This window comes from Dendropsophus ebraccatus, chromosome 10 (genome assembly GCF_027789765.1).
Source record: "Dendropsophus ebraccatus isolate aDenEbr1 chromosome 10, aDenEbr1.pat, whole genome shotgun sequence".
Taxonomy (NCBI): Eukaryota; Metazoa; Chordata; class Amphibia; order Anura; family Hylidae; genus Dendropsophus; species Dendropsophus ebraccatus.
Window position 1 is genome coordinate 24,247,527 of NC_091463.1, and position 27,896 is coordinate 24,275,422.

General features: G+C 42.1%; 1 protein-coding gene and 1 long non-coding RNA gene across 3 annotated transcripts in view; one reads left to right on the top strand and one right to left on the bottom strand.

Annotated features, from left to right (window-relative positions):
- ASTN2 (astrotactin 2) overlaps positions 1-27,896 on the top strand; it is a 526,582-nt gene that overhangs the window by 359,704 nt on the left and 138,982 nt on the right. For both annotated transcript variants that reach the window (XM_069943247.1, XM_069943248.1), the window contains exons 11-15: positions 6,523-6,689; positions 10,378-10,566; positions 21,301-21,425; positions 26,298-26,402; positions 27,583-27,762. In XM_069943247.1, coding sequence (XP_069799348.1) covers positions 6,523-6,689; positions 10,378-10,566; positions 21,301-21,425; positions 26,298-26,402; positions 27,583-27,762 — 766 coding nt within the window. The remainder of the gene's footprint in view (positions 1-6,522; positions 6,690-10,377; positions 10,567-21,300; positions 21,426-26,297; positions 26,403-27,582; positions 27,763-27,896) is intronic.
- Positions 15-27,748, bottom strand: LOC138765999 (uncharacterized). The gene is made up of 3 exons (XR_011358665.1): positions 27,701-27,748; positions 1,903-2,018; positions 15-61 (listed from the first exon to the last, which is right to left on the bottom strand). It is a non-coding gene; the product is annotated as an uncharacterized lncRNA (long non-coding RNA).

Here is a 27,896-nt window from a genome sequence, read left to right on the forward strand (position 1 = left end):
GTAAGTGGTTCATCTGTTCTTAGAGTAGGTAAAAGAATGACCAATGGCTCCAGCTGCAATCCTGGAAGTAGAAAGGTATAATTTTTAGAATAAAATTTTTTTTCTTCCACCTGTTCTATCCCTAGTGGGAAGTTTTCTATTGCTAAATCCTAGAGTATACATAGGCATATGCGGTGTTCTTCTAGAAGATTACTTGTGGTTTACGTTTTTCCCCCAGAGCATTTATACTAAAATTCCTCTAAATTAGTATTGTTTTTGTGGCTCTAAAGCAAAGCGGTCCATACCCCAAGGAATGAAATGATGTTTGCACAATGGGTAATTGGATGGTATCCCAGTCAAAATAAAACAGAAACAATACACAATATAGGTTTTATAAAATTACCATTTGATTTGATAATGTGACTGATGACATTTAGTGTAAATGTTAATTTCTTAGTAATAAACAGATTTGCACGGATAAACGGATCTTATGGCAAAATTTGCTGTAAAAAAAAAAAAAGAAATCAGAAAAGAAGGCAGGAGGTTTTGGGAACTTGCCTATCTCGGTGCCCCCACAGCATCCCGCTCATGGTCACCTGCCAGTCTCCTGTATCTCCTGGCCCTGTGACATCATGGTCCCACTCAATCAATCAGTGACTGAGGCAGGACACCACTGCAGTCACTAACTGGTTGAGCAGGTAGCTCCTGTGGAGTCATGGCAGAGGAACCTGGGAAAGTCAAGAGGCCAGAGGCTGACAGTGAGCGGTGCCACTGTGGATGCAGGGGCACCTGGTATGTAAGTTTAGCTTGATTGTTATGTTCCTAACACCCCCTGCCCTCCCTGTTTTTATTGCCCAGAGTTGCCCTTTAACTCTAAATCTAATCTATTTTGAGATGTCTGGTGTGACACTCTATCACTAGCAGTATAAACAGTGTTTGTTCATAAACAGCCAATAATTGCTATGCAAATGAAGAAACTGGATCTTTACCTTAACTAAAGGAAGGGTAAGGCTAGACACATCTGAATGACATATGTTACAATTTACCTTCACAATCTGGACAAGTAATGCACCAGACCTTATAACTTTCTCAGGACCCTATTACATGTTCTGAGTCTGCACTGAGGGTGGATCTTTTAGATCAGCACTAGTTGACAGAAACCTTATTGTTGAGTAAAATGAGAGGGTCACATGAATGATCACCGGATCCTTTGTTCTGTTCTTTGGTGTCATCAGACATGTTCCCACCTATTACTATATATTACCCTATTTTCTATTTGTTTACTTTTTTTTATTCCTTTATGTTGTGCAGGGCGCCATAGGTCATAGAGCAGCATTTGGGTGAAACTATCATCCACTGTCCCCTCTATACACAGATGTGTCCATTGTCATCTTATTTCTATACTGAATATATTTTGTGATACATCTTGTGAGATTAACATCTGTTCACAAGCGACTTGAGCTTATAACCCTATCTCACTGTGTTATTCTAAAGATATGATAAATGATAATACTGTCGGGATATCGTGTTGAAAGGCTGTCATCAAAAATTCCCTTACACATCTAAGGGAAAGGTGAGGGTGGACACATCTGAAAACACACATTTGTATATATTGCCCATGTATATATGATTGCATATTCTTTCTTTATCTAGTTTACTTAATAAAGACCCAAGTAACATTTGTGGGGGTCCGGGTGTTGCCATGTTTGTATGTAAACAGTTGAAATAAAATGAAGATGGTTTCCTGAAGATGCTGGAATGTTTTTTCCTCTAATGGAGACTTTGACATAAATGAGCAAGAGGCCTTAACTGCATCAAAATTGCTTTGTTCTGTGTATCTGTATCTATATATATATAGCAGTGACTGCTCAGCACAATGTTATGCTGATGCTTCATTATCATCGACTATTTCAAGTTCCTTACCTTTCTTTCCTGCACTCAACACCTCTGTTCAGCTGACAAGTTCTAAGATGAGGTCTGTGATTTCTGTTATTTGATGTGATGTGCTAGATCTCCAGGGACGGTCTATGTGTTATACCCTAATTAAAAATAAACCAAATGACTCATGAATGTTATTAAAAAAACAACTAGAAATCACAAATTAAGGTGATGTAGATGCTAGGGATATTCCCCCAAGGGTAGTATTAAAATATGAAGCAGACATTACTATTACTGCCTGAGGCAGCTCCTCTTCCCCTGTCCAACATAACTCAATAGACTGAGATGCCGTGGTGGATGATAAGCGGCAGCATTAATAATAAAGCATCTAATAAATAGTAACACATTGTTGTTATAGAGTCCATTAATACAATAAAAATTTAAACACCAATGTTTTTTTCCCCCGTTATCATAGTTGTACACAAATCCTAATTTTATATACCCAAAGTATTTTCAGAGGATCAAGTGATTCACATAGCTATCGTTTCCTTTTAATGTAAAATCCTCTATAATTAGGATGAGTAAATTGAATAGTATATCAAGAAAAGGAAGAAAAAAAAATAATTATATATATATATATATATATATATATATATATATATATATATACACACACACACACACTACCACTCAAAAGTTTGGGGTCACCCAAACAATTTTGTGTTCTCCATGAAAAGTCACACTTCTTCACCACTATACTTTGTGAAATGAATAGAAAATAGAGTCAAGACATTGACAAGGTTAGAAATAATGATTTGTATTTGAAATAACATTGTTCTTACATCACACTTTGCTTTCATCAGAGAATCCTCCTTTTGCAGCAATTCCAGCATTGCACATCTTTGGCATTCTAGCTATTAATCTGTTGAGGTAAGCTGGAGAAATTGCACCCCACGCTTCTAGAAGCAGCTCCCACACTTCTGGCGTACCATACGGTCAAGCTGCTCCCACAACAGCTCAATGGGGTTCAGATCTGGTGACTGCGCTGGCCACTCCATTACCTATGATAGAATACCAGCTGCTGCTTCTGCTGGAAATAGTTCTTGCACAATTTGGAGGTGTGTTTAGGGTCATTGTCCTGTTGTAGGATGAAATTGGCTCCAATCAGGCGCTGTCCACTGGGTATGGCATGGCGGTGCAGAGTGATAGCCTTCTTTATTCAGAATCCATTTTACCCTGTACAAATCTCCCACCTTACCAGCACCAAAGCAACCCCAGACCATCACATTACCTCCACCATGCTTAACAGATGGCGTCAGGCATTCTTCCAGCATCTTTTCATTTGTTCTGCGTCTCACAAACGTTCTTCTTTGTGATCCAAACACCTCAAACTTGGATTCATCCGTCAACAACACTTTTTTTCCAGTCTTCCTCTGTCCAATGTCTGTGTTCTTTTGCCCATCTTAATCTTTTTCTTTTATTGGCCAGTCTCAGATATGGCTTTTTCTTTGCCACTCTGCCCTGAAGCCCAAAATCCCGCAGCCGCCTCTTCACTGTAGATGTTGACACTGGTGTTTTGCGGGTACTATTTAATGAAGATGCCAGTTGGGGTTTGTGAGGCGTCTGTTTCTCAAACTAGAGACTCTACTGCGCTTATCTTCTTGCTTAGTTGTGTAACACGGCCTCCCACTTCTTTTTCTACTCTAGTTAGAGCCTGTTTGTGCTGTCCTCTGAAGGGAGTAGTACACACCGTTGTAGGAAATCTTCAATTTCTTAGCAATTTCTCGCATGGAATAGCCTTAATTTCTAAGAACAAGAATAGACTGTAGAGTTTCAGTTCGAGTTCTCTTTTTCTGGCCATTTTGAGCGTTTAATTGACCCCACAAATGTGATGCTCCAGAAACACAATCTGCTCAAAGGAAGGTCAGTTTTGTAGCTTCTGTAATGAGCTAGACTGTTTTCAGATGTGTGAACATGATTGCACAAGGGTTTTCTAATCATCAATTAGCCTTCTGAGCCAATGAGCAAACACATTGTACCATTAGAACACTGGAGTCATAGTTGCTGGAAATGGGCCTCTATACACCTATGTAGATATTGCACCAAAAAACAGACATTTGCAGCCAGAATAGTCATGTACCACATTAGCAATGTATAAAGTGTATTTGTTTAAAGTTAGGACTAGTTTAAAGTTATCTTCATTGAAAAGTACAAACTCTTGAACGGTAGTGTATATATATATATATATATATATATATATATATATATATATATATATATATACACACAGTATATACAGTATGTATATATATATATATATATATATATATATATATATATATATATATATATATATATATATATATATTAGTTATATGGAAAAAAAGAACCCCAAAGTGAAGGTTTTTATTTCTCTTGTGGAGGCTTTTAAGGAGAACTCCGAGCACATTAAAGATCACATTTAGGGTATGTTCCCTCTACAGGATCATAGCTGGGAAAGGCGGTCATCACTTGATCCCATAGTGGGAAAATAGCCTAAGGCCATGTTCACACAGCATAATTTCAGTGGCCATTCTTTGATACTCAAAGTAACGGCCATTGATTTGAATATCAAACAACGGCTGTGGTTTAGCACGTTCCTACTGCGGTTTTTAACGCTGTGAATTTGCAGCTATATCCGCAGCGGATCGATCCCCTGTGAATTCCCATGCAATTACATACTTGCAGCGGGATAGTCATCCTGCTTCCAGTATGTAAGTGCCGTCCGCATTAACCCCCGCCTCCCGGGATGATACATTACCAGCAGTGCGATCCGGCCGCATCTGAGTCTCCCGGCTCCCGGAGGTCCCGCGCAGTGACTGTGGCGGGGCCATGCACTGATAGGTTGCACGGGACCTCCGGGAACCTCAGATGCGGCCGGATCGCGCTGCCGGTAATGTATCTTCCCGGGCGGCGGGGGTTAATGCGGACGGCACTAACCGCTTGTCATCCCGCTGCGAATATGTAATTGCATGGGAATTCACAGGGGATCGATTCGCAGCGTTAAATCCGCTGCGGATCCGCCCATGTGAATTTACCCTTAGGCAGATAAAGGTGATAACATTGAACAACAAATTAAACGTGCAATCATTTTTCTAACAATATATGTACAGATATGTAATTTTGTGTTGTCTCTAGTAACTGACCCTACATGACTGTATTAATAATTCATCACACATGGCAGGCCCAGAAGAGATTTATAGGCATCTTTATCCTTAACATTTAACTCATATTGGAGGACAAGTGGATTGACCCAAGGTTTTCTTGCTATAGAAATACTATATAGTCATATATCACCTAGATTGTTTTTACTTGGGGACATATACTGGAACATGTTCTTTTTTTTAATCAGTTTCTATTATCGAATTATTATTTTTTTTATACGTTATTAAGGGGGCCAGCCATCTTGCATAAGATATTTTTTTATAACAGTGCTTACAGACATGCTTTACACCAAACCCTGTAATCATTGACAACAGTGGACAAGTGCTGTCTTAATGACATAAATAGAAGATTTGTCTGAGCATGCTCTGTGACCTTTGAAGAAGCCATTCCCCAGGAAGGGTGAGGCCGAGCTATGAGCATCATCTTTTGTTTTCTCTTCCTACTGGTGTCACCTTTCATTGTAAGGCTATGTTCTTACAACAATTTTCAATGGCCGTTATTTCATACTCAAAATAACGGCAGTTGTTTTGAGTACCAAATAACGGACGTTGTTTTACTTTGTGGCACCAGGGGATACAACTGGCGTACACCGGGGAGAAAGGGAGAATCTGTGTCTTCTCCCTGGCGTACGTCAGGGGCGCAACATTCATAAATGGACAGATCCATCCGCAGCAGATTTAGACATTGTACCACATACCTATGCCACAGACAGAAGAATCATCACATGAATGTAAGATTGTTCTCTGATCCTATCAAAATCAGGAGGTACAATAAACGATTTACAATTCTCGATTTCTGTTGGTGGTGGCCTTTAATATTAGTGCCATGTGAAATAGTTTGGACTGGGAACGTTAAAGCGACTCTGTACCCACAATCTGCCCCCCCTTCCCTAACCACTTGTACCTTCAGATAGCTGCTTTTAATCCAAGATCTGTCCTAGGGTCCAATTAGCAGGTGATGCAGTTATTGTCCTAAAAAACAACTTTTAAACTTGCAGCCCGTGCCAAACGGGAGTATCTGTGCCCTAACTTTGCACCTCCGTCCCTCCTCCCCACCCTCTTCATCATTAGGAATGCCACTGGAACATTTTTTCCATGCTGAACATTGCACAGGTGCTTAACGTTCCAGCCCATGTTCAGTATTCACACAGCTGACGAATAGGAGACAATCTGCCTGGAGCATTCCTAATGATGAGGAGGGCGGGGAGGAGGGACAGAGAGGGTGTGCAAGGTTAGGGCACAGATACTGCCGTTTGGCACAGGGCTGCAAGTTTAAAAGTTGTTTTTTAGGACAATAACTGCATCACCTGCCGAACGGACCGCAGGACAGATCTTGGATTAAAAGCAGCTATCCGAAAGTACAAGTGGTTTTGGGGGGTCAGATTGTGGGTACAGAGTCACTTTAATGATACAGTCACACATGATCTTTTATTGACACCTTTCTTCCTCCTCTTCCTACCAGTGTCCTGAGGGATTGAAGCCAATGAAGGATTCAAGCGGCTGCTATGATTACACCAAAGGAATTGACTGTTCTGATGGATCCAATGGAGGCTGTGAACAACTTTGTTTACAACAGATGATATCCCTACCAAATGATCCTAATGAGAGTGCTATATACATGTTCTGTGGGTAAGTGGATAAAAAGAACTGACATAAGATCACAAGATAAAAACTAACATTTTTAAGAGGGTGTTTATAGTGGACAAGGAAACTTATTGCCCACGGCTAAAACTGCCATGAGGTAAGATGAGTATCTCGCCTCAGGCAGCAGATTGCAGAGTCTCTTGGATACATTGCACTCAATAGAGTGGCTGTCACTCATACTCTCTAAAATTTTCTGTTTCATGTCACCTCCTTTGTCTCTCTTATTTGGTCCTGTTGACTGTATTGACCACATGACCTGAAAATGACGGTTATATGTGCAGTCTGGGAATACAGTAATTATTTGGTTACTGTATGAATAATCTATAGAGGCATAGAGTTCACTTTGCTGGTACTGTTATATACTGCACATTTTCTGCACATAAACCTTTGTTACTTATTGCTTTTTTAATGGGGACAGGGATTGACATTTCAGTTTTCACTTTAGCCATAGAAACTAGAATCTGCCCTGATACTGCACCACATGATTTTTAAAGGGAAATTCCAAATGAAACTAAAGTATGGAAATAAATATATGTGCCAGTCTCCCACATTATTTTTCTTGCTGCCTCCATCTCTAAATTACACTCTATGGGGCAGAGTTATCAAGCATGGTGTAAAGTAGAACTGGCTCAGTTGCCCCTAGCAACCAATCAGATTCCACTTTTCATTCCTCACAGACTCTTTGGAAAATCAAAGGTGGAATCTGATTGGTTGCTAGGGGCAACTGAGCCAGTTTCACTTCATACCATGTTTGATAAATCTCTCCCTATGTCTCTCACACAAGTATATGAACTTTCTGTATGATACGTTCATCCATTTGCCAGCTTTTTAATTGGGGCATTAAAGCCCCACCTTAGGAACACCACCAGAATGAAGTGGTTGGGCAGAATTTTTTTTAATTTTTTTAGTTTGTTTGTTTAGATTATCCTGCCAAAATCAGAACAATACGATACTGACTATTCTATAGAGGGAACAATGTCATCTTGTCAACACAATACAGCTGATTCCAAAGTGTTTTGTGCCCCCGTGACTAAAGGCCGCAGGGTCCCAAAACAAGTTGGTGTCAGCTATACTGTATTTGAAATTGCAATGTCGCCCTAAATAAAAAAAGCTATCCCTCGTTTTTATACCACAAGCGCTGGAGTTTCCCATCAGACTTACGGTGCCATCAAGCATCTCAAAGGATACGTATGGTGGTTGCTGATGTAAAGTAGACATTAGTGTTGAGGGCACTTGCCAAACTATTAAGGTTTGGAAACGTTCTTGGAACCCGAACACTCAGCGTTTTATTTCACTCCTAGCAGCTGAAGAAGTTTGATACCGCCCTAGAGAGTCCTGGAAAACATGAATACAACCATAGGCTATGTTCACACTACGTAAAAGTACGGCCGTAAAAGTTATGCAGTGTTGAACATTGCCTATACCTCTATGGGATCCCAGCCGGAGTGTATACACATCGTATACGCTCCGGACGGGATTGCGTGCGGCCGTAGGAAACCCTGTCAGTTCACTTAATGAAGCGAGCAGCTCTGGCCGCTTGCTTCATTGTGAGCTGTGGGAGGTTCTGATGCGGGCGCGCACTAATGCGCCCGCATCAGAACCACTGCGGCCGGGGTCACGGAACGGTCGGCCATAGACTGTATCCATGTTTTCCTGGCAGCTCTAGGGCGGCATCCAACTTCAGCAGTTGCCAAGTGTTTAGGTTCGGAGAACATTGCCAAACCTGACCAGTTCCGCATGTGCACTCAACACTACTAGACACGCTTCTAGTTCAGATCATGTAACAAGACATGTTAGACAATTTTTCTTTTGATTTAGCATTTTGCACCAATATTTTCTTATAATTTTGGCACCCACTGGTAAAATTATGCCACACCCCTTGCTTTTAAGCCCTACCTTTTTCTCTAAGCTACACCATTTGGCACTCTACGTATATGTCCGGCCGCATATTTTTCGTGGCCAGACATATACGTGTAAAACTCCGGCAGGGATTTACGCAAGTTGCGGCCGGCTACGTATGGTCCGCGAACTTAAGCCCGTAAGCTACGTACGCTTCCCGAGCGGCGTACGTAGCGATCTGACAGCGGTATTTTACTTGGATATCTTCGGCTAGCCCCGGACACCCCACAGAGCCTTTTGGATCGGCAAATCAAAGTGTAAAAAAGAAGAAATCACCACTCCGTACGGGACCGCATGTTACGCAACCGGCGTAAGTTACAGCATTTCCGCCCCGAAACAATGGTCTGATTCATTTTTTACGGCGCTGCATACGATCCGGGCGTAAGTTCTTACGTAGTGTGAACTGTGCAGCCGTAGATCGTATACTTTCCATTGTACGCAAACTACGTAAATCTCCAGCCGCTTATTCACGGAACGTGCTACGGCCGGAAACTTACGTAGTGTGAACCTAGCCTTTTATTGTAAACACTCTTTAAAAGACATAATAAATTTGGTGCTAGATATGTATATCAGTTTTTTGTGGCACAAATATAGCTAGAATTAGGAATATTTTCCTTGTTGCCAGAATTATTATTTCATGGTGGCCTCTACTCCATAAAAAAAAAAAAGGACAAAAAATTGAGCCAACTCTTTTATGTACCCCACAATGGTACCAATAAAAGTTACAGTTAACCTTACAAATCCATTGACCAAATAATAAAAAATATTGCTTTCTGTACATAGCGACATAAAAATTTATTATTTTTTTTAGTGTTTATTATACTTTTTATAGTCTTATTGTGCAAAAGTAGTAAAATGAAAATGTGGTATAGCCCTCATTGTATTGCGGGTACTGTCAGTATATAGTATACAGGTTCATTTAAGCCAATCTAGAGCACACTCAGGTCTGTCCGAACCTGTGCGTGTGGCATTTGATTACCCGAGGTTGAAAAAGGAGTCCTAAGGAGTCCTCGAAAACATGTATACAGCCTATGGCTTATGGCTGTGTCCATGTTTTCCAGGCAGCCTTAGTGCTGCATCCAAGTTTTTCAGCCACCGCTAATCAAATGCAGAGCGTTCAGTGTAGGATGGACCTGAGTGTGCTCGAGGTTCGCTCATCTCTAGTAACAGGTTTTTTAACACTACACAGTAAGGCTGGGTTCACACTGCGTTTTTGTAATCCGTTTTTTTTACCCGTTTTTTGCAAAAAATGGATGAAAAACGGATGAAAAAAGCGGATGCATTTGTGTGCATATGTTTTGATCCGTTTTTCCATTGACTTTCATTGTAAAAAAAAAACTGATCAAAACGGATCCGTTTTTTTTAACGGACACAAAAGTAGTTTTTGTGTCCGTCAAAAAAACTGAACCGTTTTTTTTTTTTTACAATGGAAGTCAATGGAAAAACGGATCAAAACGGATGCACTCAAATGCATCCGTTTTTTGCAAACAACGGATGAAAAAAAAACGGATTGCAAAAACGCAGTGTGAACCCAGCCTAAATGGTGAAAAATTTTAATGTAAAACAAAACAAAAAAAAACAAGATTGAAATTGAGTTTTTTTTCTCCCCTTCACCTGAAAAGAGTTAATAAAAGTTAGATAATGTTCCTTAATGTGATGGTATTAAAAATTCCCACAAAAATTCCTCAAGCGGTTACATATACAAATGTTTGTGTTAATTTCCTCTATGCATTTGTTTGGTTATTAGTACATATTTATTTTGATGTTTATGTAGCTGTGTGGACGAATACCGGCTAGCACCAGATGGCAGATCGTGTCTAATGGTGACGGATCTTTGTGAAGGTTCCAAGTGTCTGCGTCCAGAAGGTCACCAGAATGACACATTGTTCGGAGAGATGCTTCATGGTTTTGACAACAAGACTCAGAGAGTCAATCAAGGTCAAGTTTTTCAGATGACTTTCAGGTGAGACCAAATAAAAAGATGAAGAATTTAAGTTTCCTTTTTGACTTATTTTTATCCTACTCCAACCGAAAATCTGACCACACAAAAGGGAACCTACGCTACCTCCCAACCATCCCGAATACAGTGAGAGTCCAAACCCAAATACAGTGAGTCACAGATTCCGGGTGCTATTGTGGGAAATCTGAGATGTCAACAGTGGTGTACACAGCTACCTGATTTTTTTTATTTTTTTTATTTTTAAAGGGTACTCCAGCACAAAAGACTGTATTTTCAATTCTAATCAACTGATGTCAGCCAAATAGACACCACGCATGAACACTAAAGGAGTACGTCAGTGGAAAAAAATGTTTTTAAATCAACGGTTAGAAAGTCATACAGATTTGTAAACTATTTCTATAAAAAAAATCTCAAGTCTGCTAGTACTTATCAGCTACTGTATGCCCTGCAGGAAGTGTTGTATTGTTTCCATTATGACACAGTGCTCTCTGCTGCCACCTCTGTCCATGTGAATAACTGTCCAAAGCAAAAGTGGTATTCTGGACAGAGGTGGCAGCAGAGCCTACTGTGCAACTGGAAAGAATACACCACTTCCTGTAGGGCATACAGCAGCTGATAAGTATTACAAATCTATATACCGTAATTTTCTGATCTGGTTGATTTGTAAGAAAAAAAAAAATATTTCCTATGTCCATTTGTTTGGTCCCGGCTAGTGATTGACTGAGCGGCCCGTCAGCTCAGGGAAGCTGCAGAAGACTGGGAGTGTGCAGAAATAATGTATGAACAGTTTAGTCAATTCTTAGCAGTTGGCTGTGCATCGCTAATACACGTAGAGGCCTACGTGGGCCTAAAGAAACGATCAGCTGATGATTAATTGGCTGATCTTTGTCTCCAGGATACCTAGCGGCCACAGAAAACCCTGTCAATTCACACAATGGAGCGCGCAGCTCTGGCAGCTCGCTCTATTGTGTGCTGTGGGGAATTCTGATGCGGGCGCGCACTGATGACCGAAAGATCATCCGGATGGTACTGCAGTACCGGCTGGGATGATCTTTTCAGAGACTGGTCGTTCCGTGACCCAGCTGTCTCTTACTAAGTGTGAACATAGCCTTATGGTGCGTTTGCACGGAACGATTATTGTTCGAATTTTCATGATAACGATCACATTTGAGCGATAATCCGCTCGTGTAAACACAGCGAACGATCAAGCGACGAGCGGGAAATCGATCACTTTGATCTTTCAGCATGTTCTCAAATCGTCATTGGTCGTTCGCTAAAAATTCGCAGATCGCGTCGTGTAAACAGTATTTTAAAGATTCACTCTTTGTGTGAGATGGGCTTAAGTGATCTTAAAAACGAATGCAATAACGATTTTTCTAACGATTTATTCGTCTAAACGCTGATCGCTATAAAAAGCAAATTGTTGCTTCAAAATCGTTAAACAATCTATTAGGCGAATTATCGCTTTGTGTAAACAGACCATTACGAAGATCTATAATCGTCCGAATTGGCCAATTATCGCTTCATGTAATAGGGCCCAAAGATATCATTTGCTGGTCCCAATAGCTCTCTATACACATCTGGGACCCACTGTGTCATTAAGTGGTTAATAGGTTTCTCCCAGGAGAACTGCCAACACTACTGCTGCATATGAACCCAGCCTAAAGCTTCTGCTTGAACAATCTAGTATAGTCAGGTCCGGTGCCCAGCTGTATGAGACAGCCGGATGGGATTGTTATAGAAGCAGTTTATGGCTAGTTGTTAGGGCCACGGCGGGTCCCGCACTCCGGACCGCCGCCGTGACTCCTCACCCAGTTCCGCAGCAGCCGGTGTCCACATGCAGGGACCCGGTGCTGCGGCTACTTCGGCCCAGGAGGGCGCCTCACCGTGTCTCGTTCCTGCCCGTCACTGTGCTGGCCGGCGCGCGCGTCCCTGCCCCCTAGGGCACGCGCGCCAGCTGTCTCAGATTTAAAGGGGCAGTGCGCTCCTAATTGGTTTTAGTGTCAATCACTCCCCTATAAGTTTCAGCCCTGCCCCCTCCCAGGTGTTGGAGCCTCTGCATGCTTCCCATAGCGTTTGGCCCAGCTCCCTGTTGTTCCTGACCTTAGTCCTTGTCCCTTGTTCCTGTCCTTGTCCTTGTCCCTAGTCCTTGCCCGCTGCCTTCCCATTGTTCCTGAGTCCTGTCCGCCACCTGCGATCACGCCTACAGACCTCTACCTCCTGCCTACTGATCCTGCCACGCCTCACCTGCAGTCACTAGCAACCAAGCCAGGGGTAGCGACCTGGGGGTCGCCTGCCGCAGCAAGTCCATCCCGCCTTGCAGCGGGCTCTGGTGAAAACCAGCGGCCCCATAGACTCCGCTCCCTGGTGAGGTTAGTGCCATCGCTAGTGACGGTCCAGTGGATCCACTACTCCAGGCGTTACACTAGTGTCCGTCATTGTGCAAATGATGGCCGTTATCTGTACAATGACACCCATTGTTATGAAAGACGGACGTCATTTTTACGTAGTGTGAACCTAACCAATAAATGCTGTTGTCTTTATTGTAGTCTACAGAATGTGCTGTGCGTGTATGTACATATATACAGTATATAGTGTTCATATCCCTGCAGAGCTCTTCTATGACATCTTGGGGGCATATTATAAAAGACCATATACATGACACACTGGCGTAGCTACCACAGAGGCAGGGTAGACAGCTGCTATGGGGCCCGGTGCAAAGGGAGGGGGGGGGATGGGGGGATGGGAAAAAGGTAAGAGCTGCCCTGTGTCCTTCTTCTTAACCCCTTATGAACTGCAGGGTGTAAGTGACCCAATGTTTACTTAAATGCTGCAACACAAAAAAAGGGTTAACAAGCATAAGACAAAGAGGTCTCTGCTTCACTGCACTGATAAACCCTAGCCTCTGTTCTACAGCTGCTGCAATCAAGTAAGAAAATGTGCAGAGGGGGAAGGGGGGCTGGGAAAAAGGTAAGAGCTGCCCTGTGTCCTTCTTCTTAACCCCTTATGAGCTGCAGGGTGTAAGTGACCCAATGCTTACTTTAATGCTGCAACACAAAAAAGGGTTAACAAGCATAAGACAAAGAGGTCTCTGCTTCACTGCACTGATAAACCCTAGCCTCTGTTCTACAGCTGCTGCAATCAAGTAAGAAAATGTGCAGAGGTCCATGCAGAGGTCAGGGGTTATCAGTGCACCAGCAGTAAAGCAGATACCTTCTTGTCTTCTGAACCTTGGGTCACTTATACACTGCAGTACATAAGGGGGTAAGCAAAATATAGTTGGCTCCTGCACCTATATATTTAACCATAAGGGCTCCTAATGGGCTCTTACAGTTAAAAACAGTGGACTGACAGAGCAAGCAGCCATCGGCTCTCTGCTCTGCCAGTCACTTTTGTAGCTGCAGGATTCTGCCTCTGGCCACAAGAGATTTTATTTTTTGGCCACATCATATATATGTTGTGCGTAGGGGAGGGGGGCCTTACAGTTTTTTGCTTCGGGGCCCCGTGAATCCTAGTTATGCCCCTGATGACACATGAAATGTTACATGATCATTTTGAAGCAATAATCATATGTAATATAAGGTCTGGAGCCCAGAGTCTATAACACAAAGCTTTGGCTAAATCTCTGACTGTAATAAAGTATTTGTCCCCCGTGCTGTGGGAATACAGGGTGTGATCCGATCAGCATGTATATAATACGCTTTAGGCTTCTTGCAGGTGTTTATACTTAATTGGCCATATGAATTATCGCCTGTGAGTGCTAAATGCATTGTTTTCTTCCTCCACAAGGTGATGAATTATCTTTTCACACTGAAGGACATGACTTTCAAGGGTAATACCACTGCAGGTACAATATTACAGAGAATTAAAGATGTGCAGATCACACTATTTCCCTGCACCTTGATGAGAGCGAAAATGTTGAGGAATCCAAAGCAATTTCCAATAAACTGCACAGTTGGGAAGGAGAAGGCCTCCTGAATAAATAATATGCCATGTGTAAATGAACAAATGAAAAGCTGCGGCTCTGGAGTTTGGTGTGAACTAAGTTTCATTCTCACATAGCTGCATAGGAAATATGCACGGAACAGGCATAGCATTACAAACCTATTTATTAAAACCTAACATTGTGTAGGTCAGAGTCTCCAAACGGTGTGCTTAAAGGGGTATTCCGCTCAAACATAACTGTTCATATGTTGCTGCTCATGCTGAGACTAACAATTCCTTCCATACTTGTTCTTATCTATTCAGTCTCCTTCCCCCAGTTCGGAGCTGCTGCTTTCTGCTGAAGACACAGAAATCTGTGTGTGAGCTTTTCTCTCTGTCTCCCCTCCTCCCCCTTCGCTTCTGAGATGGCTGATGTAAATAAGTCCCTGACTAGCTGTATCTGCAACTTTGTAGCTTCTTTGTGATGCTGGGTAGGTTAACGCTTGTAAAATCACAGGGATTAATTTTCCCAGCGTAGAGAAAAGCTGACACACAGATTTTCGTGTTTTAGCGCAAAGCAGCATCTCAGAACTAGGGGAAGTAGACGGAATATATAATAAGTATGGAAAGAATTGTTAGTCTCACCATGGGCAGCAACATATTGAAACCTATGCTTTATCCTTTTTTACTTTCAGTGGACATAAACAGGGTGGAATGGGATGGGAAGCCATCTCTACAAGATATGAATACTTCTTTAAAGATGAAAAAAATGCTTTTAAATCAACTGTCAGAAAGTTATACAGATCTGTAAATTATTTTGTTTACAAATCTCAAGTCTTCCAGTACTTATCAGCTGCTGTATGTCCTGCAGGAAGTGGTGTTTCCTTTCCTGACTGACACAGTGCTCTCTGCTGCCACCTCTGCCCATGGCAGGTACTGTCCAGAGCAGGAGAAGTTTTCTATAGGGATTTGCTGCTGCTCTGGACAGTTCCTGACATGGACAGAGGTGGCAGCAGAGAGCACTGTGTCAGACTGGAAAGAATACACCACTTACTGTTGGGCATACAGTAGCTCAGTGATTTTCAACTTTTTTGAGCCGCGGCACACTTTTTATACTTAAAAAATCCCGGGGCACACCACCAACCAAAATGGCACAAAATGACACTAAAACAGTACATATTATACATATAGTCAATAATATAGATTCTAAATGTATTTATACTAACTCAGTGTGAAACCTGGGCCTGTTTTCTTCTCCCCCTGTGCTTCTCTCCACCATACTTCTCTCCCCCATGCTTCTCCCCTGTGCTTCTCTCCACCATACTTCTCCCCCCTACTTCTCTCCTGTGCTTCTCTCCACCATACTTCTCCCCCCTACTTCTCTCCTGTGCTTCTCTCCACCATACTTCTCCCCCCTACTTCTCTCCTGTGCTTCTCTCCACCATACTTCTCCCCCCTACTTCTCTCCTGTGCTTCTCTCCACCATACTTCTCCCCCCTACTTCTCTCCTGTGCTTCTCTCCACCATACTTCTCCCCCTGCTTCTCTCCACCAAACTTCTCTCCCCTGTTTCTCCCCCATCCCCAGGTTTCTCTCCCCCATTGTTTTCTCCTGTTTCACAGGGGCACCATAGTTTGGAGAACTTTCCCTGCGGCACACCCGACCATGTGTCGCGGCACACTGGTTGAAAATCACTGCAGTAGCTGATAAGTACTAAAAGGGTTGTATTTTTAAATAGAAGTCATTTACAAATATGTATAACTTTCTGACACCAGTTGATAAAAAAACTATTTTTTTCCTCTGGGGTACCCCTTTAAGTTGTAAGGTGGGGCATTCATATATCAAATTCCCACTACTAAAGTCCTCAACCTAAAACAATTTCTGAACATTTTTTATACTGGTTATTATCCAGCTGAGAATGGCCACTTATAGGGGAATACTATTACCATGAAGGGTGTATTTGGCCTGTAACTATCTTTAGGTAGATGGTGCAAAGTTACACCTGGACCCAAGATTTCCAGGCAGAACATTGCCCAGAACATGCCGTATGGTGCCATAACTTATTTAGCACAATGGGGATAAATGGGGAGTCAGGTGCACAGATAGGTGTTTGTTTATCCAAGTCAACATGAAAACATCCAACGTCAATTCTGGATACAGGATAAATACAATAACCATTGTCAATAATAAAACAAAAAGTAGAATTGTGATATCTAATACATGAATATGCAAAAAAAGGAACATGTTGAGCCTCATTCAAGAGTCTGGAAACCCAGGAGCCTCCTGTAGGGAAACCACCAAAACCACCATATTAAATGGCCATATAAGTCAATGTAATGACAAGGGAAAAACAAAGGCCAGGTATCCATCCACAGACAGCTGTTTCAGGGTGTTGTCCCTCATCAGTGTGGAGCAGGATTCTGGCTAGGTGGGAGCAATGCCTAGTAGAGCCATAAGAGAAACAGATTGCTGATCTCAGGGAGACCAACCAAATCATAACACTTCCTGCTGCTAGCTAAAGCGCTCAATGCAGTGAAATTGTAGCTGCATTGCTTCCTGGAAAACAAATATGCAAAAAAAAGGGACTCGACACTCTTGAATGAGGCTGCACAGGGTTTTTTTTTTTTTGCATATTCGTGTTTCCCCGGGAGCAATGCATTTAGGATTTCACTGCATTGAGCGCTTCAGCTAGCAGTGTTATCTTTGTCTGGTCTCCCTGAGATCAGTGATCTGTTTCTCTTATGATATAGTGAGAATCAATTGGGAATCAATACAGAGTTATCCCCAGAATATACTAAGCCCCAAGACGTTACATGACTATGACAATGCAGCTCTGCTACATCTGCTTGAGTAAGCTTGTATATCAGGTATGGAGTTGCGGACAGGTTGATGCATGTCTATGTATATTAATGTTACCAGGATCCTCAACATAATGTAATCAGTTTTTTCCTGCTGCAGAAAGCCCAGATGCTGCCGCTCACCCATAAGGCATAAGAGAGAAAAAAATAATTACAGAGGAAAATATAAATTACAAGTCAGCGCATCTTTAAAATTCTTAGCATTAGGTATTCAGATTGTTGGTTAAAGAAGACTCGTGGAATATGTTAGAGTGTAATGTTCATGTTTGTCTTCAGAGATCACATTCCCCATCATACATAATTTATTAATGACTTGATTAAATGGCGCGGTAGCAGAGAAGATCACACATCTCTCCATACTCTTCATGATTTTCAGAAAAATCTTCCGGCTTCCTAGCATACCCTGTGATGTAATCCCTCACCATTGCGAAGAGCTCTTCCTGCTGCCTGGTTGTGGCTGCATATGCACTAGTACTGCTCACAGCTGGACATTTGTTACTTTGTATCAGAATATAAAATCCAATGTTAAAGGGGGTGTATTTTAGTGGGTAATAGCAATGCGCAGCCAACGGCTGACGAATGGCCAAACACCTGATACATTACCTCTCCCCGCTCCTGGTCGTCTCTCCTGTGCTCCGCTGCTTCCCACTTCTGGCGGCTGCAACGTCTGATGGGCCTGTCAGCTGATAGGCCGCTCAGCCAATTACAGGATGGGACCGGCGGGAGCACAGGAGAGAAGACCGGGAGCGTTGAGAGGTAAGGTATCAGGTGTTTGGGCAAGGGCTGCATGGACATCGCTAACGATGTCCATGCAGACCTTACTGCCTGATTATCGGGCTGTCTAATAGGTCCAGTAATTGAGCTCCGATCTAGTAGATTGGCCTTTGTGTACCAAAATGATCGCCGTGTAATAGGATCCTAATACTCATGCCTTTTATCTTGCTTACCACTCCCCATGGTACCATCATCTCTCTCAGACATCAGTTCTCTCCTCTTGCTTACTTCTACCCATGATTCCCCTTCTCTCACAAACAGCTCTCTTTGGTTTTTATCGTTCGCATAATCGTTAACGATTAACGATCTCAAACGACCGCTATTGCGAAATACCTGAAAACGTTCACTCATTTCCATGGAACGATAATCGTTACTTATGATCGCATTTGCGATCGCTTTTTCTTTGCCATTTCTTCGCTATTGCGTTCATATCTACTGCGAACGACCGAACGACATCTTATTCAATGCGAACGTTTTAGGGTCCTACTACACGGAGTGATTTTTAACGATTAACGATCGCAAACGAGATTATTTGTTTATCGTTTATATAATTGTTTATCGTTAACCTGAAATTTTTCACCATATTACACAGAGCAATAGTCGTTAGTTACGATCGTTGCTACGATCGTTATTGTGATCGTTACAAAGATCGTTTATTCCTTCTGATCCCAACAAAAAAATGGACAATGTGCAATTACACGATTAGTGAGCAAACGAATATGGAATTACAGTGAACGATTAGCGAACAATTAACGATAATTTTAAGTTTAGATCTAAATCAACGATCAACGACAAACTAACGATTTTTCAATCTATAACTGAAATTACTCAAAACGATTATCTTTTAAATTCGAAAGATATAACGATTTTTCGCACAAAAGTCATCCCGTGTAATGGGGCCCTTACTACCCATAGTTTCTCCTTTCACACAGACTACTACCACTTTCCTCCTCTCTTTCACCAACTGCTCCCCCCTTGCATCATCTTCTCCCATACACAACCCCCCTTTCACAGACTTCTCCTATGCACTTGCTTTGTTTAGCTAAGGATGGGGGGTGGGGTTGATTCCTGGAATAATTTTCTCCGAGTGAATGCGCCCTACACTGATTTGCTGCAGCTTTTCGATGTATCAAGGCAAATGTATTGCCCCGGAGATAAATGAAAATGTAATCATGGAAATAACATCAGTCGCTTAGATCTAAGTGAGAATTAGTATTCAGTTCCTAAAACGTTTCCTTTTTGTATTCTATCCCTGACCCCCCATATATAGATCACCATTACAATGTAATCCCCTAACCCCTACACAATAACTCCTGTATATCAAGTATCTTCAGATCTAATTAGAAATAGGTCAAGGGACAGGACTCGGAGCTACACAAAAAGTGGGCACTCTAGGAAAAGTAATATAGAAAATCCTTGTCAATTGTCCCAATTACACCATATTAAAATAGGAAAAGAATGGCAAAAAGACAAAAAGGGTGTAGATCTAAATATAGCAAGAAAAAAAATAAAAATAAATATATATATATATATATATATATATATATATATATATATATATATATATATTGGGAGGTGAGGAAGACTTCCTGGGTCAGAGTACAGGGCTGTAGACCCCGCTATGAAGACCATGCCCCTCCCCCACTCCCCCTCCCACCCAGTACAGGGAGCTCTTAAACCAAGGCAATGCTCTTAAACCAAGTCACAATTTTGAAAAACTGTGAGCTCTTAAACCAAAGCCCTTTTTTAAACTAAGTTACTCTTAAACTAAGGTACCACTGTGTATATATATATATATATATATATATATATATATATATACACACACACACATATGTACAGTAATTAAACCCACAATAAATTAATAGTTTACTGAGTCTGTTCACAAAGCGAGAGCAACAAAGCTGTCATCCATATTATAATTACTATTGGAAACTATATAATGACGGGGACAATGTAACATACCACCACAAATAATATAAAGAAAAAATGAAGCAGAGTGCAATGAAGGCATAAGGTGGCATCAGAAGGAGTGACCAAGAGACCAATGCTTATTTTTTCCTGGATTGTACTCTGGGAATTGAAGGCGCGCCTCAGACTTGCTTAAAGTGATTCTGTACCCACAATCTGACCCCCCCCCCCCAACTGCTTGTACTTTCAGATAACTGCTTTTAATCTAAGATCTGTCCTGGGGTCGGTTCGGCAGGTGATGCGGTTATTGTCCTAAAAAACAACTTTTAAACTTGCAACCCTGTGTCAAATTGGCATGGCCTAGAATACCAATGCAGTAACTTTGTGACACCCCTCTGTCCCTCCTCCCCAACCTCTTCGTCATAAGGAATGCCCCTAAAACAATTTCTCTTATTCCTCACCTGTGTGAATACTGTACATGAGCTGGATCGTTAAGGCACCTGTGCAGTGTTCACACATGTGATAAATAGGAAAAATCCTGCCTGGGTGCATTCCTAGTGATGAAGAGTGCGGGGAGGAGAGACGGAAGGGTGTCGCAATCCAAGGGCATGGTGGTTTACAATTAAGCTCTATTTATTTCAATAGAACTAAGTTACAAAACCTGCACCCAAACTGGAGACAAGAGCGGTGCTGTCTCTGGAAGAAAGTGGCCACGCTGAAAAACAATAAGGAAACCTACACCTACTCTGAGCTGGCATAGGTTTCCTCGGCGCACACATTGGTGCGCACGGGATTTATGTAGAGGCAGTGCGTCTACGTAAATCAGCGAAGTGTTGGCGATGCGGGGACATTTTTAACCCGGTCGCAGAAAACGGCGGACTTCATAAATTCCCCCCATAGTGTATATACACTGTATAATATATATTTAAATATGGCTACTAAAGCTATGTGTAAACCAGCCATAACACTGCTTTTAGAGCAGAGTGGTGGTCAGTAAGCTAGACAGCAATGGGAGGGAAAGAGCAGCATATCAGGAGAAGGAGACAAGTTTGCTGAATAAATGCAAAAAATATTTAATTGACAAGCCCTATAAGTATAACTATGTTGGTGAAGATGGAAATACCTTTTTATATGGTGCTGATAACATAGCAATTCACAGGATATTCGTGTATATATATATATATATTTTTTTTTTTTATTATTATTATTATTTATTTATTTTGTTAAAAATGTATATTTCTCATAGTTACGCCTATCTTTACTTATTGTAGAGAGAATAACTTCATCAAGGATTTCCCACAACTGGCCGATGGACTTCTTGTAATTCCACTTCCCGTGGAAGAACAATGTAGAGGAGTTCTGTCTGAGCCCCGACCGGACATACTATTGCTTACAGGTCAGTGCTATAGGCTGCTACAATGTCTACTAAGTAGTATTTCTCTTTTATCATATAGGATCTTATGACAATTAGTACTGAATATACGATAGACCAAAACCTCGTCTGAGGCCAGAAACCGTGTTTTAGTTGAGACCATACATCAATAGAGAAAATTAAAGGGGGTTGTCCCAACTAGCTGGTCAGTGGAAGTCTGAAAGCTGGGACCCCCACCGTTTATGAGAATGGAGGTCAGTTGTGCCTATGTCATTCTCTATTGATGAGTGCAGAACTTATTGGGCTGTATTTTGAACAACCATAGACAATGTGAGGAGCAGTGGCTGAGCATGATACCGTTCATATATCTGTCTGTTCTTCCAGAATGTACAAAAATGCTTTGATTCTATAGCACAAAAAGTCAAAGAGGCGTTCCCAAGTGTGCTGCAAGCTGTAACACTTCACGCTCCACCTCTCATACCTGACCCTGCTTACAAGTCATCCTGCTTGTCAATCAAGCAGTGATATGGATGGGAAGGGGAACAAGGTGTCACAGCCCTCACCACTTCAGGAGCTTGGGAAAGCCTCTTTGTCTCTTTGCACAGAAGAATAAAAGCATTTTTCTACATTCTGGAAGCACAGACAGATATATGAAAGGTACCATGTATATCCTTGCCCTAACAGCTATCCAACAGTGTCAGCAGTTCGGAATGTGAATTACAGCTGACAGATTCCCTATTAGGTTATGTTCCCGCTGCATAAGTTTCGTAATAATCACGGCCGTTGTAACAACGACTGTGACTGATACAGAACTTACAAATTGCTGCCTTCTAAGGAATCCCGGCCGGAGTGTATAAACATAGAAGATTTATCAAACATGGTGTAAAGTAAAACTGGCTCAGTTGCCCCTACCAACCAATCAGATTCCACCTTTCATTTTCCTAAGAGTCTGTGAGGAATGAAAGGTGGAATCTGATTGGTTGCTAGGGGCAACTGAGCCAGTCTCACTTTACACCATGTTTGATAAATCTCCCTCATAGTGTAGACTTCGGCCGGGATCCCTAGCGGCGCCGCAAGAAACTGACATGTCAGTTTTCTGCAGATGCTATTCACTGAATAGTGACAGCAGAAAAGCCTGTCAGTTCACACAATGAAGCCTGCGGCTTTCGCCGCACGCTTGATTGTATAGAGTGTGGAATTGTGATGCGGGCGCGCACGGATGTGCCCGCATCCAAATTATGCGGCAGTGAAGATCATCCGGGATGCTCTTTTCTGACACTGGCCGGGTCACGGAACGGCCAGTGTCATACAGAGTGGGAACATAGCCTTAAAGGAAAAGCAACATTTTTTGATTAAAGTATTGTATTGCCCCCAAAAGTTATACAAATCCCCAATATAAACTTATTACGGGAAATGCCTATAAAATGCTTTTTTTCCTGCACTTACTACTGCATCAAGGTGTTACTTCCTGGTGATGTCACGACCCGACTCCCAGAGCTGTGTGGGCTGTGGCTGCTGGAGAGGATCATGGCAGGGGGATGCTCAGTGTCCCTCCAGTGCCCTGTGTCCCTCAGTGTCCTCCTACCATCATCCTCTCCAGCAGCCACAGCCAGCACAGCTCTGGGAGTCGGGATGTGACATCACAATTTTATCCAAGAAGTGACATCACCATGTTATCCAGGAAGTGATATCACCATTTTATCCAAGAAGTGACATCAGCATGTTATCCAGGAAGTGAAGCTTTGATGCAGTAGGAAGTGCAGGGAAAAAAGCACTTTATAAGCATTTCCCGTAATAAGTGTATATTGGTGATTTGTATAACTTTTGGGGGGCAATACAATACTTTAATAAAAATTTTTGCCGGACTTCTCCTTTAAGGTAGCAAACCTGGAGTCCTTCATAAGGCCCTGTTCACACTACCGAATTCTACCCTTAATCTGTTTGAATGGGAGGGCTCGCTTGTCTCCGCACCTCCCCGCTTAATTGAGCCAAAAAGCACGGAGAGCGGAGGCGCGTGGCCCTCTCATTCAGATTGAAGGCAGGATTCGGAGCCGGGTCCGCCAGAAATCTTGTCGCCGATTCTGTAGTGTGAACGGGTTCTAAAACGCTTGACTCTTGAATAGATATGCAGAATAATGTGCCCCCAATCTACATAGGGATCCCCTTCTAATTGGGAATCTGCTGGGATTGTTAGCTTACACTTATTTTGGCAGATTCCTTTTCCCACTTTTCAGATTACAATCAGTGCTGACTATATGAATGGGATTATAACAATCCCTTTCATAGGCATTATAATCCGCCTGCTGTAATCTACCCCCAAATCTGTCAAATCCTCAGAACGTCAATGGGATTTCAGCTTTCCCTGGCCAGTCTTTATCCTCTATTATTCAAGGTCTTCTGCACTGCGGATCAACTATTACCATTAAATCTGTCAGTTTTAGGGATATGGTGGATTATAAAAATTTTACTTTCATCTGTCATTAGCATCATTGCTGGTACATACCGAGCCAATTCAGACCATCCTTCTAATAACTAGGACTCCTCTATACCGAGCACCAGCTGTAATTCTGTGACAATGACATGTACTCTGCATTCTCCAGATTGGAATCAGGAAGCTATGAATATGTTATCGGTTTTGAGGCAGCACTAAATTTGCCATAATAAAGATCCATATATTTGTATGACAATGAAGCCTCCCACACAAGACATTACTCATTACTAGATCAACTGCTGTTGCCGGCATATCGCAGCAATTTTTTTTTTTTTTTTTTTTTAATACGACATCAAAGGTTAATAATTTTGTACTTGACAGCGATCATATGTCTGATTGCAACCGGCTTCATATGTGATAATCACCTTCTTATAAGATGGAGCATCACTGTCCTTGTTACCCAAGGTGACTTATCATTGTGTCCTATACAGCAACTTGGGCTAAACAATGGGGGGATTTACTAATTCCGGGGGAGAAAACGAAAAAAGTGTTTTAGCATGTGTTTTATAGGTTTCCCTTACACAAATTTTTCACTTTTTTTTAAGCTAATGACAAACCAACAAACAAACAAACACAAAAACACCCTAAAAAAATGCCTTCAGTTTTTTTTTCCTGCCTTTTGGCGGTTATTCTGCCATTTGTTATGGCGTTTCTCATTAAGGGTAGCTTCACACGTACCGTAACGCACCAGATTTTCTGCTGCGGATCCGCAGTAGATTTGACTAATGAATTAACACAGCATTAAATCCGCACTGTCAAATCTGCTGTGGATCTGCTGCGGAAGTTCACACAACGTAAATTATCAATTATTCACGGCCATGGTTGCAATTTGCAACAACGGCTGTGATTAATTGATAATTTTCATTGTGCTGCAGACAATGGAAACCCGGCCGGAGTGTATACACATAGTATACGCTCTGGCCAGCATTGCAGGTGGCTGCAGCGAAAACTGACATGTCAGTTTTGTGCGGCCGCTATTCAATGAATAGCAGCTGCACAGAACTGTCAGTTCATCCAATGGAGAGTGCGGCTCTGGCCACACTCTCCATTGTGTGCAATTTTGAATTGGGATGCGGGTGCATAAGCATCCCAATTCAACATAAATGAAGTTCATCCAGCCGGTACTGCAGTGATCTTTGCTGACACCGGCCATTCTGTGACACAGCCGGGTCACAGAACGGCCAGTGTCTTACGCTGTTTGAACCCGGCCTTAGTGTAAATAACTGCAGGCAGTTTTATATTTGGTGCTTTATCCCATGTTTTTTTTTTTGCAATTCTTGGACTTCTTTCATCATGTGTTTGATGGCAGGAAAAATGTAAAAAAACAAAAATGCCATTATGCATATAGACATGACATTTTTTCTGGTGTTATCACCTTCTTTAGAAGTCTATGGGAAAAAAACGCCAAAGGTTCTGTGATAAAACAACCAGACCCTACTGCGATTTAACTAGAGATGAGCATAACTCGAGCATGCTTAAGTCCAGTTCGTTAACGGTGGCTGAAGAAGTTGAATGCAGCCCTAGGGAGTGAATAAAAACATGGATACAGCCATAGGCCATATCCATGTTTTCCAGGCAGCCTCTGGGCTGCATCCCACTTCTGTATCCACCAGTAATGAAATGCCTGCACACTTGGGTTAAGACGGACCCAAGCATGCTCGACAGTCGGACTTTTTGTAACCAGTGCGACCACCAGAAATGGCCATGTAGCCTCAGACGTAATTTCACACAAGCCATATACTTAATTTTTTACCATTTTGCCAAGTAAATTTCCTCCCCCATTGTTTCACAATAGCTGACACTGTGCACTGTCCTGCCCCATGGGCTATTGGATCCATTGTAGCCTAAAGTTGGTGAACATCAGAAGTTGTATCTGTATGACAGCCTAATGTAATATGACCTGAGCCTAATATAAAGGTAAGGCCCCAGATCTCTGATGATCTCCGACTGATGCCAAAACTGATCCGATTGTGGGCAGTGTTATCGTTTCTGGGATCCGGTGGGTCAGTTGGACTCCAGACTGATCCAGCAGCTGGATAGGCAAATATTTCCTTTAGTGTTTTCCTAGCCAACTCTTTTATTAGAAGAACAGTAAAGGACCATGATGATCCAATCCCATGGAACAGATATATGTGAACCCTAAATCAAATGATTCACCCTGCATTTTGTGTTGAATAAAGCTGTGAGACTTAAATATTGTATTGAGAGTCCCTCATGGAGTCGCCCAACCACCACGGTCACCTGGGCATTTTTACATTGTCATCCAGCAGTCGCACACAATCTCAGAAGCAACGGTGCAGAAAAGGCTGCCCGCCATGTATCCATAGCCCAGAAATCACTAAAACCTAGGGGAGAGTGCGGTGTGATTGTAATGTTCTGACACTCCTTCTGCTTACTATTATTAGGTGAAGTGAGATATAATGAAGCAATGGGATACCCTGTTGTGCAGCAATGGAGAGTACGCAGCAACCTTTATAAAGTGAAGCTCAACTCAATTTCATTGTCCACAGGTCAGCTCCTCTGATTATTATTTTTCTCAAAGTTTTGCTATATCGAACCTTGGAAAAAAACAAATAAATGAATATTATAGGATACTGCAAAAAGGTTTAACCCATGAATGACCGGGCCTGTTTAAGCTTTAATGTACTATATTTATTCTGCTTTTCGCTTCTTTATTTTTTCATTAGCATTGCATTATGAGGTTTTGTTTGATGATGGAGAATTAGAATTTTCTAGGTACCGTTAAAGAGGTATCCAGCTAAATCAACTTATTTCTAGAGATGAGCGAATCGGGTTCGGGTTCGAGTCCATCCGAACCCGAACGTTCGGCATTTGATTAGCGGAGGCTGCTGAACTTGGAAAACATGGATACAGCCAATGACTATATCCATGTTTTCCACATAGCCTTAGGGCTTTATCCAAGTTTAGCAGCCACTGCTAATCAATAATGAATAGCGGCCACAGAAAACTGACATGTCAGTTGTTTGCGGCGCCGCGAGATATTCCGGCTGGAGCGTATACTGTGTGTATACGCTCCGGCCGGGATTCCATAGAAGGAAAGGTAATGTATATTCTCGTAATAATCACGGCCGTTGTACTACGGCCGTGATTTTACGTAGATATACGTTGTGTGAACATAGCCTATGGCTGTATCCATGTTTTCCAGGCAGCTTTAGAGCAGTATCCAACTTCTACAGCCACCAGTAATCAAAAGCCAGGCATTCGGGTTTTGGCCCGCTCTCTGTTACCATCCGTGCTTCTGAATCATCATGGCCCTACAGGAACTACCCACTCAGCCAGTCAGTGACTGCAGCGGTGTCCCGCCTTACTCACTGATTGGCTGAGTAAACATTTCTGGGTGGGACCATGACATCACAGGATCGGGAGCCCAGCAGGGACCACGAGTGGTGATGCTGCACTGCAGGGGCATGGGGATGGGTCAATAGGACTTTTTTATTATGATGAAGGTAAAAAGCGTGATCCTTCTCAGAGGGCAAGCGTTACCTATGTATCAGTTTTACCTGGAGTGTTTCTTAAAAATTACTGTGGTAGTAGCTAAGTCTATTGAACCTAGTCCGTTTCCTTACAATATGCCAATTCAATCCATTATTCTGTCTGATTTAGGAAGTATTATAATGTGCTACAATATAAAATGTTGTGAAGAAATCATCTCACAACGTTCTGTTACAGGGTTTGCCAACGTGCTGAAGATGATAAGTCCCCACAGTAGTCGGGAAGAGTTACAAACTATACTGCAGATGTACGGCTCTCATTATATTTCAGAGGCTCTTTACGGTTCAGAGCTTACCTGTACCATCCGATTCCCCAGCAAGAAAGTTCAACAGCAATTGTGGCTTCAGTATCAGAAAGGTAAGATGAAAAAAATATAAGAATATATTGGAATTTAAGTAACGGAACAATTCAAGTCTATAGCCGAATAAATGTCTATTCTACAGCATTAAATCATAGAAAATATCACACACCAAAGCTTTATTCTAGGCTGC